General features: G+C 38.3%; 1 protein-coding gene across 3 annotated transcripts in view; it reads left to right on the forward strand.

Annotated features, from left to right (window-relative positions):
• The window catches only part of RNF180 (ring finger protein 180), a 213,746-nt gene that overhangs the window by 145,567 nt on the left and 53,660 nt on the right, over positions 1 to 14,519 (forward strand). For all 3 annotated transcript variants that reach the window (XM_075541079.1, XM_075541077.1, XM_075541078.1), the window contains one exon: positions 14,194 to 14,419. In XM_075541079.1, the coding sequence (XP_075397194.1) occupies positions 14,194 to 14,419 (226 nt within the window). The remainder of the gene's footprint in view (positions 1 to 14,193; positions 14,420 to 14,519) is intronic.

Here is a 14,519-nt window from a genome sequence, read left to right on the forward strand (position 1 = left end):
TTGCAGCTCACAATCCAACTCATACCCAGTACACCACCCAGGCTCCTTCTCATGAAGCATAGGGGGTACAAATCAAAATAAAATTGAACTCAAGAGATAAGATTATTTTAAGACTTAAGGAAAAAAATCAAAGTCGTTCCTTATAAAATCAGTGATCCTCCTCCGCTCAAATGAAAATTAGCTCCTGCTGATTTTGCTTTCAAAATGTCCTAGATTCCCAAAGCAACCACTCTGGTTCAGGCCCTCATTACCTCAAGGCTTAATTATTGCATCTTCCTGCCACTCAGCACTCACATTCTTGAACATACTTACTCTTCTTCATGTTGCCTCCTACTTTAAAGAATTAATTGATATGTCGTACTTCCTTGAAAGGTTCCTGCAGCATCCCGAGGGCCTCATTTAACCCCAAGGCCTGGAATAATACTCAGTAAGCATTTCTTGATTGCTATGGAAATTAGCAGTACAGTGTCTCCAGTTATAATTGTTCAATTTTCGGACAACTCATACTATTCTTTCCTATTATGTAAATTTTCCCTCACTTTGACATGATTCCACCAACCCCTCCTAGTCACAACAAACCCTCCTAGTCACAACCAACCCCTCCTAGTCACAACCAACCCCTCCTAGTCACAACCAACTCCTCCTAGTCACAACCAACCCCTCCTAGTCACAACCAACTCCTCCTAGTCACACCCAACCCCTCCTACTCACAACCAACCCCTCCTACTCACAACCAACCCTTCAACACAATCACCTTTACTTGTTGCTTTTTCAGATTTTACATCCCTAGATAAGCTTGGAAACTTCTTATTCTGAAATAAGGCTCAATAAGAAATCTTCGTACATTTTCTGAATTGCCTACACCCTCAAATCTGTTTTTTAGACACACTTACCAATAGATCTCATTTTTAACCTGGATACTGACTACTGGTATACTGTATTGCCATCCGGAATGTGATGAGGCTTCTCAAACTGGCTAGTAATGACCTACACATTCAATTTTGTTAACCATAAGGTCACTGTCACAAATACTGGGTTCTTTCACAATAGAGAAGAAGCAACCATAGACAGCACAAAGGCAAATGAACTCGGCTGTGTTCCAATAAAATATTCACAAACATAGTTGGGTTTGGCCCACAGGCTTTGCCTTTCACATACCTGGCTAACAGCAAGAAACTCTAAGGAATAACTAGCTATCTCAGAAATAGGTCCACTACTCTCATAGGAATATAGCCATCCAATCAGACAGATGCCTCCTCAATAGCCTCTCAATATCCTAGATGATTTCTGCATGTCATTCTTGTTGACTAAACAGTACTTTACACTTCTCTTTGGAGTTATAATTTGTAGCCTTCTGTCCAGGTCAAGAAATTAAGAAAAGGAAAAAAAAACATAGTTTATGCATATCACTGTCCTAAACTGTAATAGAGGGGGACATACGTAAACAATCAGTATGAGTATTACATTGTTTCCAGGAGCTGTAGAGGCATCATCAACTCTGAGAGACCTGGTGTACAATGGAATGAAACCCTACCCAATCCTTCATCTATAAGCAGTTGTTATGTTTGACCTCTGTTATTGCCGCCACTGTGTCAATCCATTTTGTCTAGGGTCTTCCACTTTTTTGGTGAACTTTTACTTTACTAAACATGATTTTTTCAGGGATTAGTATCTCCTGATAACATGTCCAAAGTACATGATATAAAATCGTTGCCATCCTTATTTCTAAGGAGGATTCTGGCTGTACTTCTTCAAAGACAGACTTGTTTGTTGCTCTGACAGTCTATAGTACTTTTAGTAGTCTACACTAATACCGTAATTCAAATGCTTCAATTCATTGTCCAGCTTTCACATGCACACGAGGCAATTGAATACCATGGCTAGTGACCTCTTTGCTCTTTGATACTTGAAAAAGGTCTTGTGCAGCCAACATAAAATCCACTGCCCTCAATTTGATTTCAACTCACAGTTACCCTTTATGACAGAGTAGAATTGCTCCCTTGGGCTTCTGGGACTATAAATCTTTACCAGAGCAGATAACTTCATCTTTTCTCCTATGGAGCAGCTGATGAGTTTGAACCACCAACCTTGAGGTTAGCAAGCCAGCTCCTGTGAAATACTGAAAATATTATAAATAACAGTAAAAAATTGCCTGATAAAGTACTCAAAGATGAATTCCTCAGTTCAGAAGTCACTCATAATACGACTAAAAGTAAAAGCAACCTTAATAAGGTGGGTGGAACAAAGAAAGCTTGCAGGACCATCATCTGCTGGTGGTTCACGCCTCAAGATGCAAAGAACTGAAAACATCCATTAATAATTGGAATAGGCAGTGTGCTAAGTATGAATCTAGAAAGATTAGAAGTCATAAAAAGTGAAATAAAACCCATGTATATTGATATCCTAGGCATTAGTAAATGAAAGAGATTGAGATTATTATTTTGAATTGGACCATCTTATGCTTTAATACTCTGGGAAAGACAAATTGAAGAGGAATGATGCTGCATTATAGTCTAAAAGAAAACTTCAAGATTTATCTTGAAGTACCAGAGCCCTAGAATGGCATAGTGTGGTTACGCTTTGGGCTACTAATCACAAGGACAGAAGCTTGAATCCTCCAGCCTCTCTGAGGGTGAAAGATGAAGCTTTATGCTCCCATATGGGTGTGCAGCCTCAAACACTCAAAGAGACAATTCCACCTTGTACTATAGAGTCTGTGTGGGTTGCAATCACTTGATGGCAGTGATTTGTTGTTGTCTTTTAATCTTGAAGTACAGTGCTTTCTGTAATAGTATAATATCTGTCCACCTACAAGGAAGATCAGTTACTGTTACTCAGATTGAAGCACCAGCCAGTAAGTCCCCAAATCAAGAAAGTGAAAAATTCTACCAATTTGTGCTGCTTGAAATTTAACTTGCTGTTAAGATGCAGTTCTAATTATTTCTATCATAATGCAAAAGTTGGAAACAGAGAGGAGAGATGAGTAGTTGGAGAGCATGGTGATAAGAACTGTGCTAGAGATCATGATGAAATTTTGCAAGCCCATTGATTACTTCATTGCACATACTCATTTTGGCAACTATACACATGGTCTTGCCCAGAGGACAGAGAAATCAAATCTGCTATATAAGTATCTTTAGCAAAAGATGGTGAAGAAGTTCAATATCAGCGAAAATAAGTCCAGGGGCTAACTATGGAGTAGATCATCTGTTGCTCATGTGTAAATTCAGATTCACAAAATAAATAAGTTTTATAATCTCAAGTGATTTTAAGTAGATAATTTTTAAAATGCACTGCCATTGAGTTAATGTCGACTGATAGCAACCCTGATAGAACCACCCCATGGGTTTCTAAGACTGTAATTCTGTACAGGAGTAGAAAGCCTCAGGAAAACAAATCTAATCTACAATTACACTGTATTATTCTACTTTTGAAGAAAGTAACATGTCGTTACTTGTTTTAAAAAGAGCTACGTTAAATCCCCATATATGTTTCTTGTCAGTCAGCTGCAGAAGAAATTATCATCATCAGTTTTCTTTGTGATTTTATTCATAAAGTAATCATGTTTATTATTCTGTTTGAGAATATAAAAACATTTGGAAGAGTAAACATTTTACTAGTGATATCCCAGTGAGGTAGCAAGTTTAGAAGAGAAAATCACAGATGTTGGAAATTTTTAGATTCTAATTTTTAAAAATAACATTAAGTAAAGTACTTTGGACGCTATGAAAAGCAACATGAATTTAAGATTTCTCCTATTGAATGTAAGTCTTTCTCCTTCCATTCCCAAAAGTCTAATTTAGAGCAGAGAATATTTTTGGAAAATGAGGCACACATTTAAAGAAATGGAGCGAGAATAAAAAATGATTTATGTGACTTATATATAGGAAAGAAACCCTAAAGAGTTACACATTAGGCTAATTGACAAGGTTGACAGTTCCAAACCACCAGCTGCTCCATAGGAGAATGATGAGGCTTTCTACTTTTGTAAAGATTATAATCTCAGAAACCCACAGGCAGTTCTTCTTGGTCCTAGAAGTCTGAATCTTCTCAGTGGTAATGAGTGAATGATATTTGGGAATGGAACATATATTTCCCCATTTCTTCTAAAAAGGCGAATGACCATCAAAAAGGGTAAATATTCAAAATATCTCTAAATTATTCTAGATAGTAATTGCCTGTCATTTCTCCTTAGGTTTAATTTGCAGGCATCACCACGATTGTGATTCCTTTTCTTATCTAGCCTTGAGACAAGCTCTTAAAAGCTCAACACACCATTCTCATTACTTCAGGAAATTATTACCTATTTAGGTTGACTTAAGATATGAAACTTATTTGCCATTGCAGGCATAGTTATTTTAATGAGACATGGTAAAACGGCATTTGAAAAGCAGACTATTAATATGTACAGATCTTTTTTTATTTCAAATATATGTGTGTATATATGTATATACGTACACACACACACATATATATAGTATGCCTTTTACATAAGGAGAAGATAAGTATTGAAAAAGGACAATATATGAATCCTTTCAGTGGATATTTACAAGACTAAGGTTTTTATCTTTTTCACTGCACTTACGCAATCTGTGCTGAGCAAATAATCCAAGAAATTGACTCTATAAAGGAGAACATCACATAAAGTTTGAAGAATGACTCATTAACAACCTACAGTATGCTGACTGCTGTATGTATAGCCATCAAAATAATATTGCTGAAGCATGAGAAACTATATGACTGAGCAGGTAAAGACTCCTCAGAAAATAATTTTTACATGGGCTGTAACGGAATTATTTGTTTTAAATTAGATAAGAACATAACGTTCATGTCTTATAAAAGTATAATGCTATACCACTACTCATCTGTAAGTTTGTCATAATGTGGTGACTTGTGCGATGCTGAAGGCTATATCACTGGTTACCATAGGGGTCATCCAAAGTAAACAGGTTTGTTTTAGCAGCGCTTCCAGACTAAGGAGAAGGATTAGCCACTGTAAAACACTCTCAGATACTGAAAACTTAATGAATGGAACATGGTCATAGATAGTGCCAAAAATAAAGCCAGATGGACACTCGATATATGAGTGAGGCAGAGCTGCCTTCTCAACATAGAATTGACCATAATGATGTGGATGGAGTAAACTGGGAGTAAAACTTTTAGGACATTCATTTCCTGATGCGGCATGACTCAAAGTGAGAAGAAACACCTGCAGACATCAATTAATAATTGGAATGTGGAATGTATGAAGTATGAATCTAGGAAAATTGAATGTCATTAAAAATTAAATGGAATAAAAAGACTGATATTCTAGGCTTCAGTAAGTTTAAATGGACTGGTATTTGCCATTTTGAGTCAGAAAATCATATGGTTTACTATGCTAAAATGAAAGATTCGAGGAAAACTGTGTTGCATTCATCATCAAAAAGGGCATTTCAAACTATTTCTAAGTGTAGTGCTGTCTGTTAATATCTGTTCACATACAAGGAAATCCATTCAATACAAATACTATTCATATTGGTTCACCAACTACTATAGTTAATGATGCAGAAATTGAAGAATTTTACTAACACTTTCAATCTGAAATTGATCAAATCTGCACTCAGGATGCTTTGATTATTATTGGCAATTAAAACGCAAAAGTTGGATTCAAAGAGAAAGATACAATAGTTAGAAATATGGTCTCAGTGATAGCAAAGAATCTGGAGATTGCTTGATAGAATTTCAAAGACTGATGACTTTTTCATTGAAAATACATTCTTTACAACTACAAAAAAAGTGACTATACAATGGACTTCTCCCGGTGGACTACATATGGATCAAATTGACTACATCTGTGATGAAAGAAAACTAAGAAGTTCAATAGCAGCAGCTAAAACCAGGCTGACTGTGGAACAGACCATCAATTGCTCATGTATAAGTTCAGGTTGAAGCTGAAGAAAACTAAAACAAGCCCATGAGAACCAACATATGACCTCGAGGATATCCTAACTGAATTCAGAGAGCGTTTCAAGGATAGAGATGACGCTTTAAATGCTAATGAGCCTAATGAGCTGTGCTATGTCATCAAGAATCATATATGAAGAAAACAAAAGGTTATTAAAAAGAAAGAAAAGATCAAAGTCAATGGCAGAAGAGACTATGAAACTTGCTCTTAATCATAGAGTAACTAAAGGAAACGATAAAATCAAGAAACAGAACAAAAAATTCCAAAGGGCAGCTCAGGAAGACAAAATGCATATATATAATGAAATAAACAAAGACCTAGAGTTAGGAAAACAAAAAAGAGGAATACAGTCCGCATATCTTAAACTGAAAGAACTCAAGAAAACATTCAAGTCTTGAGTTGCAATATTTAAAGATCCTATGGGGAAATTATTTTTAATTTTAAGAACTCATTTTATTGGGGACTCTTACAGCTCTTACAACAACCCATATGTCACTTGTTTCAAGCACTTTGGTACATATGCAGCCATCATCATTTACAAAACATTTTCTTTCTACTTGAGCCTTGGTATCAGCTCCTTCTTTGTCCCCTTCCTCCCCCACCCTCCCACCTTTGTGAACCCTTGATAATTTATAAATTATTTTTATTTTCATATTTTACACTGCTGTCTCCCTTCACCCACATTTCTGTTGTTTGTCCCCCTGGGACGGGGGTGTTGTACATTGATCATTAGGATTGGTACCCCCTTTTTCCTCTTCCCCTCCTCCCCCTATTTTCCGCCAACTCTCATGGCATTGCTACTCTCATTATTGTTTCTGAGGGTGTTTATCTATTCTGGATTCTGTATGTTGAGAGCTCTTATCTATACTAATGTACATGCTTTGATCTAGCCAGATTATAAGATATAACTGGGGTCATGATAGTGGGTGGAAAAGAAGCATTAAGAGCTAGAGGAATGTTGTGTGTTTCGTCAGTGCTACACTGCACCCGGACTGGATTCTCCCCTCCTCGTGACCCTTCTGTGAAGGGACGTCCAACCCTCTACAGCTGGGCTTTGGGTCTATACTCTGACCCGCCTCATTCGCATTAAAATGGTTGTTGATTTTGGGTCTTCTGATGCCTGACACCAGATCCCATCAACACCTCGTGATCACAAGGTTTGGTATGACTCTTCCATGTGGGCTTTGTTGTTCCCTACTAAATGAATGCTTGTTTAACTTCAAGCTTTTAAGATCTCAGACAGTATATCTTGTAATAACCAGGCACTATCAACTTTCTTCACCACATTAGCTTATGCACCCATTTTGTCTTCAGTGATCATGTCTGAAAGGTAAGCATCACAGAACACCAGGTTATTAGAACAAAATGTTCTTACATTGAGAGTTGATTAGAGACCCAATGTCCATCTGCTACCCCAATACTTAATATATAAATATATCTACATAGACCTGTATCTCCATCATTATATATTAATATATTTACATATACACATGCCTATGTTTATACCTCTATAAATGTCTTTGCCTCCTAGTTCTTTCCTCCATTTCCTTTTACTTTCCTCCTATCCCACTATCATGTTCAACCTTCATTCCTCTCAACTACATTGTACTTGATCTAGCCCCACCAGGCATTTTGTGCCCTCCTGGCCATCGACTTTAGATCTCTGGTTGTTCCCTTGTCTTGGATTTGTTGGTTCCCTCCTCCTTTTCCAATGGTGGAAATAATTGAACAATACATGGAACAAGATAAGAATATGGATGCAATGAATACCCAAAATCCACCTGCAAGATGATTGGTCAGTACCTTTCAGAAGGGCCATACAAAGTGATGATAGAGCCAGGATGCAGTATGGCACTGATGAACTACATAACTATCCTCTAGTTCTTTAATATTTCCTCCCCTTCCAAGTAAGGTATTTTTTATGTGTTTTACCTCACTGACCACGTTAGATTGCTTATGTTAATTTGTGTATTTACCATCCCTGGTACATGAATGTCAAGATGGATGACCCCTCAAATACAGTGACTGGAGTCGTGGTTTCCTGAGAGTAAGGGAGCAGGGGATGGGGGGAGCGGATAGCATCGATGACTGAATAACTGCACCCAATGGGATTGAACAACAGAATTGTATGCAAATGGATATATTGTACTGTGTGAGATATGTCAATAAAACTATCATTAAAAAGTATGTAGAAAGAAAACAGTCACTCTGCCCCCCCAAAAAAAAAATATATATATAAGCATTTCAATTGGTAGCATGTGAGCAAGAACCAATCGTGCTGAAGGAAGAACTTTCAAGCTGCACTGAAAGCTTTAGCCTAAAACAAGTCTCCAGGAACTGATGGAATGCCAATTGAAAGTTTTCATTAGTGTTTCAACATGTTTCACTTGTCAATACCAAGAAATTTGGAAAATACCCACTTGGACAAATGATTGGAAGTGATCCATATTTGTACCCATTCCAAAGAAGGATGACCCAACAAAATGCTCAAATTATAGAATGATATGAGTATCCATATGGAATTCTCCAGATGAGCTATACTGAATATAATTGACACAAGAAAACACAAGAAGAAACTCAATAACAGCAGCTAAAACCATGCCAGGAGCTGACTGGAATCCCATCAGTTGCTCATAAGGAAGGTCAGGATATACCTCAATAAAATTAAAACAAGTCTCTGAGAGCCAAAATAGACCTTGGGTCTATCCCACATGAATTTTGAGAACATCTCAAGAACAGATTTGACACATTGAACACTAATGACAGAATATCTGATGTCTGTGGGAGGACATCTAGACCATCATTCATGAAGAAAGCAAAGGGTCATTAAAAAAACAGAAAAGAGATAAAATATAAAAGTGGCTGTCAAAAGAAACTGAATAATGGGGTAGTTATAACAAATGGAAGATGGAAGAAAGGGTGAGGTCAAGGAGCTGAATAGAAATTTTCAAAGAGCAGCTGAAGAAGACAAAGCCAAAATTATAATGAAATGTGTAAAAACCTAGAATTAGAAACTAAAAGGGAAGAACAAGCTCAGCATATCTTAAACTGAAAGAACTAAAGGAAAAAATTCAAAGCCTCAAGTTGAAACATTGATAGATCGATTCTCTGGGGCAAATTATTGAATGATGCAGAAATTATCAAATGAAGATATAAACAATACACAAGAGTCACTGTACCAAAAAAAAACTATTTGACACTCCACTATTTCAAGAAGTAGCATATGAGCAAGAACCAATGGTGCCAAAGGAAGATATTCAATGGCTCTAAAAACAGTAGCCAAAAACAAGGCTCCAGGAATTGATAAAATACCAATTGAAATGTTTCAACAAGCTGAAGAAGTACTAGAAGCACTCAATTCCAGTCATAGGGTGAGCTCTAATTGGCTTATGTGTTTTATTGTCTTCTGTTTTCCCAGAGGTTAATGATTTGTCCAAGAATAAACAAACAAATGACTCTCTTCAGGCCAATGCAAGAGATGACTATCATAACTTGTACATGAGCTAAGAACCCCTTTCTCTTTCCCTGGATAATCTGATGATAAAAGTATGAGACTTTCAACTGCCAGTGCCTTTTGGAGCATACATAAGAGACTAAAGCTGCTGGGGCCCACCCTGTGAAGTCTGAGTATAAACTCTCATCACAGACGGCAGAACCAAGAAAATGAATGTCATTAGAGATGTCCTTTGAGCTACTGAATTAGTTCTTGCCTGAAGCTATAGATACCTCTGGAGTGTTAAATTACTTGTACCACTAAACTCCATTTTAGTTGCTTGAGCCACTTTGAGTTGGATTTTCTTTCATTTACAGCAAAAATGTTTTTAACAGTATCCGAGCTTAATTGCCATGTCTCAAAAGGAATATTTATTGATTCCAAATAACTGAGTATCTCTGTTTTGTGCTTTTATATCATTTTTATGAGCCCTGCTGGTGCCGTGGTTATGCATTAGGCTGAAATCCACAAGGTCTTAAGTGTGAAACCACCAGCTGCTTTGTGGAAGTTTGTAAAAATTACAAACTCAAAATCCATAGGGGCAGTTCTACCCTGTCTGGTAGGATGACTATGAGTCAGAATTTACTCAACGGCAGTGAGTTTGGTTTCATTTTTTGAAGGAGATATTTTGTTCTAAACATTTACTAGACATTTATGAGAGTAGAAAATCCAAAGCGTATTTTTGAAGACTTGAATAGTACCTAGTACTTCATAGACCCTAAATAACTAGTTTAAGTGAATTAGTTGTAAAAGCCTAAATTGCCAAACAGAAATGAGAAGGGAATGGGGAACAAGGGCAATGAGTTAGAATTGAGAGACATTTGGGTTTCAGTATTTCCTCTTAGTGACATTGCCCTTGCTCATGCTCTACCAGGCTTCTTACACAATCCTGGCCACCAATTTTGAATCACTTGTCCCCTTGTCCTCGGGCTGAGCATAGGGATAAGAGGAAATAGAGGAAAAAACTAGGAGGCAAAGGGCATTTGTGGACGTCTAAAGACAGACATGGACATTTGTAAATATATTTATATATGATGATGGGGAAATAGATCTCTGTGCATATATTTGTAGTTTAGTATTAAGGTAGCAGATGGACATTGGGCCTCCACTCAAGGACTCCCTCAATGCAAGAACACTTTGTTCCATTAAGCTGGCATTCCATTATGCTCACCTTTCTGACATGATTGCTAAAGACAAAATGGGTGCATAAGCAAAGTTGGTGAAGAAAGTTGATGGTGGCCGGCTATCAAAAGATACAGCATCTGGTATTTTAAAGGGTTGAAGATAAACAAGTGGCCATCTAGCTGAGAAGCAACAAAGCCCGCATGGAAGAAGCACACCAACCTGTGTGATCACAAGGTGTTGAAGGGATCAGGTATCAGGAATCAAAGAACAAAAAAAATCATATCATTGTGAATGAGGGGGAGTACAGAATGGAGACCCAAAGCCCATTTTTAGGCAACTGTCTATCCCCTTACAGAAAGTTCAGGAGGAGGAGATAAGCAAGTCAGAGTGCAGTATAGCACTGATGAAACATACAACTTTCCTCTAGTTCTTTAATGCTTCCTTCCCCCCAACTATCATGATCCCAGTTCTAACTTACAAATCTGGTTAGACCAGATCAGAGCTGGAAACACAGGGAATCCAGGACTGATAAACCCCTCAGGACCAATAATGGGAGTAGAGATACCAGGAGGGGGAGGGGAAGGGGAAGGTAAGGGAACTTGATCGCAACGATCTACATATATAACCCCTTCCCATAGTGAATGAAGGGGGAAGTGCAGAGTGGAGACCCAAAGCCCATTTGTCGGTGACTGGAGATCCCCTCACAGAGGGGTCTAGGGGAAGAGATGAGTCAGTCAGGGTGTGATGTAGCACCAATGAAGAATACAGCTTTCCTCCAGTTACTTAATGCTTCCTCCGTCCCCCCAACTACCATGATCCGAATTCTACCTTGAAAGTCTGAATAGGGCAGAGGATGTACACTGGTGCATATAGGAGCTGGAGGCACAGGGAATCCAGGTCCAGACGTGTGAGGGATGATACGGGAGGATAGAGGGTGAGTGGGTTGGAAAGAGGAAACCGATTACAAGGATCTACATGTGGCCTCCTCCCTGGGTGACGGACAACATAAAAGGGGGTGAAGGGAGACACCGGACAGGGCAAGATATGACAAAATAATAATTCATAAATTATCAAGGGCTTATGAGGAAGGGGGAGCGGGGAGGGAGAGGAAAAAAGAGGACTTGACGCAAAGGGCTTAAGTGGAAAGCAAATGCTTTGAAAATGATGAGGGCAAAGAATGTAGAGATGTGCTTTATACAATTGATGTATGTGTGGATTGTGATAAGAGTTGTATGAGCCCCTAATAAAATGTTTTAAATATATATGGAAGATGACTGAAACATTGGGCTCAAGCATAGGAACAATTGTGAGAATGGCACAGGACTGGCCACTCCTTCATTCTGTGTGCACAGCAACCTTATGTACAACAGAACAGAATGCCACCAGTCCTGCATGATCCTCACCGCTGCTGCTGTTCTGTCTGAACCCATTGCTGTAGCTGCCATGTCAGTCTGTCTCACACACGACCTTCCTCTTTTGTCCTTTCACTTCTCTTTTCCAAAGACGCCATAAAGCAGAGCATCGAAAATGAAAAGCAAACTACTTGTTGCCATTGTTAAGTGTCATTGAGTCAGTTCCAAGTAATAGTGACCGTATGCACAACAAAACTAAACACTGCCCTGCCTTGCACCAACCGCCAAAGTGTTCCTTTGTTTGAGCCAATAGATGTGGTCTCCCTTGTCAGTCTTTCTCATCTAGAGCCTTCCTCTTTTTCACTGCCCTTTCACTTTACCAAGCATGGTGTCCTCGGGGGATTTGTCTCTCCTGACAACATGTCCAGCAAATGTGAGTTTGTATTTTAACAGCCCATGGTACTTTCAAGATTCTTTGCCAATACCATATTTCAAATGCCAAGGTTTTACTTGTCTTCCTTATTCAGTGTCCAACTCTCACATGCCTCTGAGATGATTGAAAAACCTATCTTGGGTCAGGCTGACCTTAGTTTTCTAAGTAAGATCCTTGCTTTCCAACACTTTAAAGAGCTCTTAGGAAGCAGATTTACCCAGTGCAATGCATTGTTTGATCTCTTGAGCATTGATTGTGGATCCAAGCAGGATGAAATCCTTGACAACTTCTGTCTTTTCTCAGTTAATCGTGATGTTGCCTACTGGTCCAGTTGTAAGAATTTGGGTCTTCTTTACATTAAGTTGTAATCTCTAGTGAAGGCTGCACTCGATGTACATTTGCAAGTGCTTCAAGTTCTCACTTTCAGCAAGAAAGATTCTTTCATTTGCAAATTACAGGTTGTAATAAGCCATCCTCCAGTCCTGGGTACAGAATTCTTCATATAATCCAGCTTCCCCAATTATTTACTGAAAATTCTTTATAGTTGCATTCAGATAACTGGAATAATTAGTTACAACAAGTAGCCGAAGTAGTAATGCCTATAAGTCTGTGGGAAAAAATGTAAGAAAAATCAGACAGCCCAGTTAAAAGTACAGGAGAAATTACCAACAAGCGGCACCAAGAGGAAGGTGCAAAGAAGCAATGCTGTCTGGATAAATCAAACAATAGTTTACCCAATAAGAAGACTTGTCTGTATTTGTTACCCTGTGTTTACCTTATTTATGTAGCTTTTGCATTTCCTGCCACTTTTAAGTACTTCATAAATCCAAAGCCCACTGAAATGTTAATCATTGATCTATATTTTGTACTAAAAACAATGTGAGGAGGAAAAAATTCACCCTGTGCACTTCCAATATGCTCCACTGTACTGAGTCCAGGGCTGGCTTGGGAACTGTTCTCAAGATTTTAGCAAGAACAACAGGGTTTCTGGAGGAGGAGGACAAGGTGGAGGGGGAGCAGGAGGAATGAAAGAAAGAGGCTGGAAGAAAGGCAAAGGAGAGTTGAGGAACCGAGAGGAGAGTGTGTGAGGAAGAAGAGGGAGCCTGCTGATGACAGTTATTCTGCCCTTGCTGTGCGCCGGGCTTTTCCTCTTGACTGCAACCTCACAAGGGAAGAAACTGAGTTTAGGAATTCTATTGCCTGACCTTTTGAGTCTCCTTTCTGAGCTCCTAGTCCACTACCTCTTTCTCAATAGCCTCTCTTTAATTATGCTCTTCTTTGCTGTTGAGGGTGGCAGGGTGACCTTTTTTCTCCAGCTCAGAGACTAATCCAGAACCACTGTAAGTTTCTCTGCCACATCACCTCCAGAGATATATTTCAGTTTTGTCTGTTTCTCAACTTTGAAGTCCCAGAAAGTGTAAAATGACAAACAAAAGATGCCTTATGTACTTCCCATGATGAAATACGAGTACTACGTGTTCCCAGTTTACTTCTTGCAGAGATGTTTTGTTTGCTGTGGCTGGGTAGGATGGAAGGGCATCTGCAATCCTGAGAGCGGTTCACCTACAGGTACTTCAACAGCATTGGGTAGAAATACTTATATACTTAATGTGTTTACATTTATTTTCACATTTCACGTACCAAAAAGAAAAAATGTATATCTTATGTATTAGTTTATTCTCACTTTATAGGAATAAATTTCTGTCCTTTGACTCTTTTATAGGAACTTAATGTGATTATCATAAATATCTTCATTCATTTTAAGAAAATGTGGAGTCAACAGTTCTTTTCTGAGAAAACCAGTCTCATATTGAACTAAGAAATTGTGCTTTTGCTTTTTCAGACTTTGAATAATGAGATGAGGACAAATGATGACAATGAATATACAAACGACAAAGAAAGTTACATCTGTGCAGTGTGTCTGGATGTTTACTTCAATCCCTATATGTGTTACCCTTGCCACCACATCTTCTGTGAGCCCTGCTTACGGACACTCGCCAAAGACAATCCTGCAAGCACTCCCTGCCCTTTGTGTCGAACAATTATTTCTAGAGTCTTTTTCCAGACAGGTAACTGTTCTATTTTACTAACATGATTGTCAGATGATTTTGAAGGCTACATTATATTTCTAAATGCCATATAAATTATTATTAAAAAGTTACTGGAAGT

The sequence above is a fragment of the Tenrec ecaudatus genome, chromosome 2, assembly GCF_050624435.1.
Source record: "Tenrec ecaudatus isolate mTenEca1 chromosome 2, mTenEca1.hap1, whole genome shotgun sequence".
In the NCBI taxonomy this organism is placed as follows: Eukaryota; Metazoa; Chordata; class Mammalia; order Afrosoricida; family Tenrecidae; genus Tenrec; species Tenrec ecaudatus.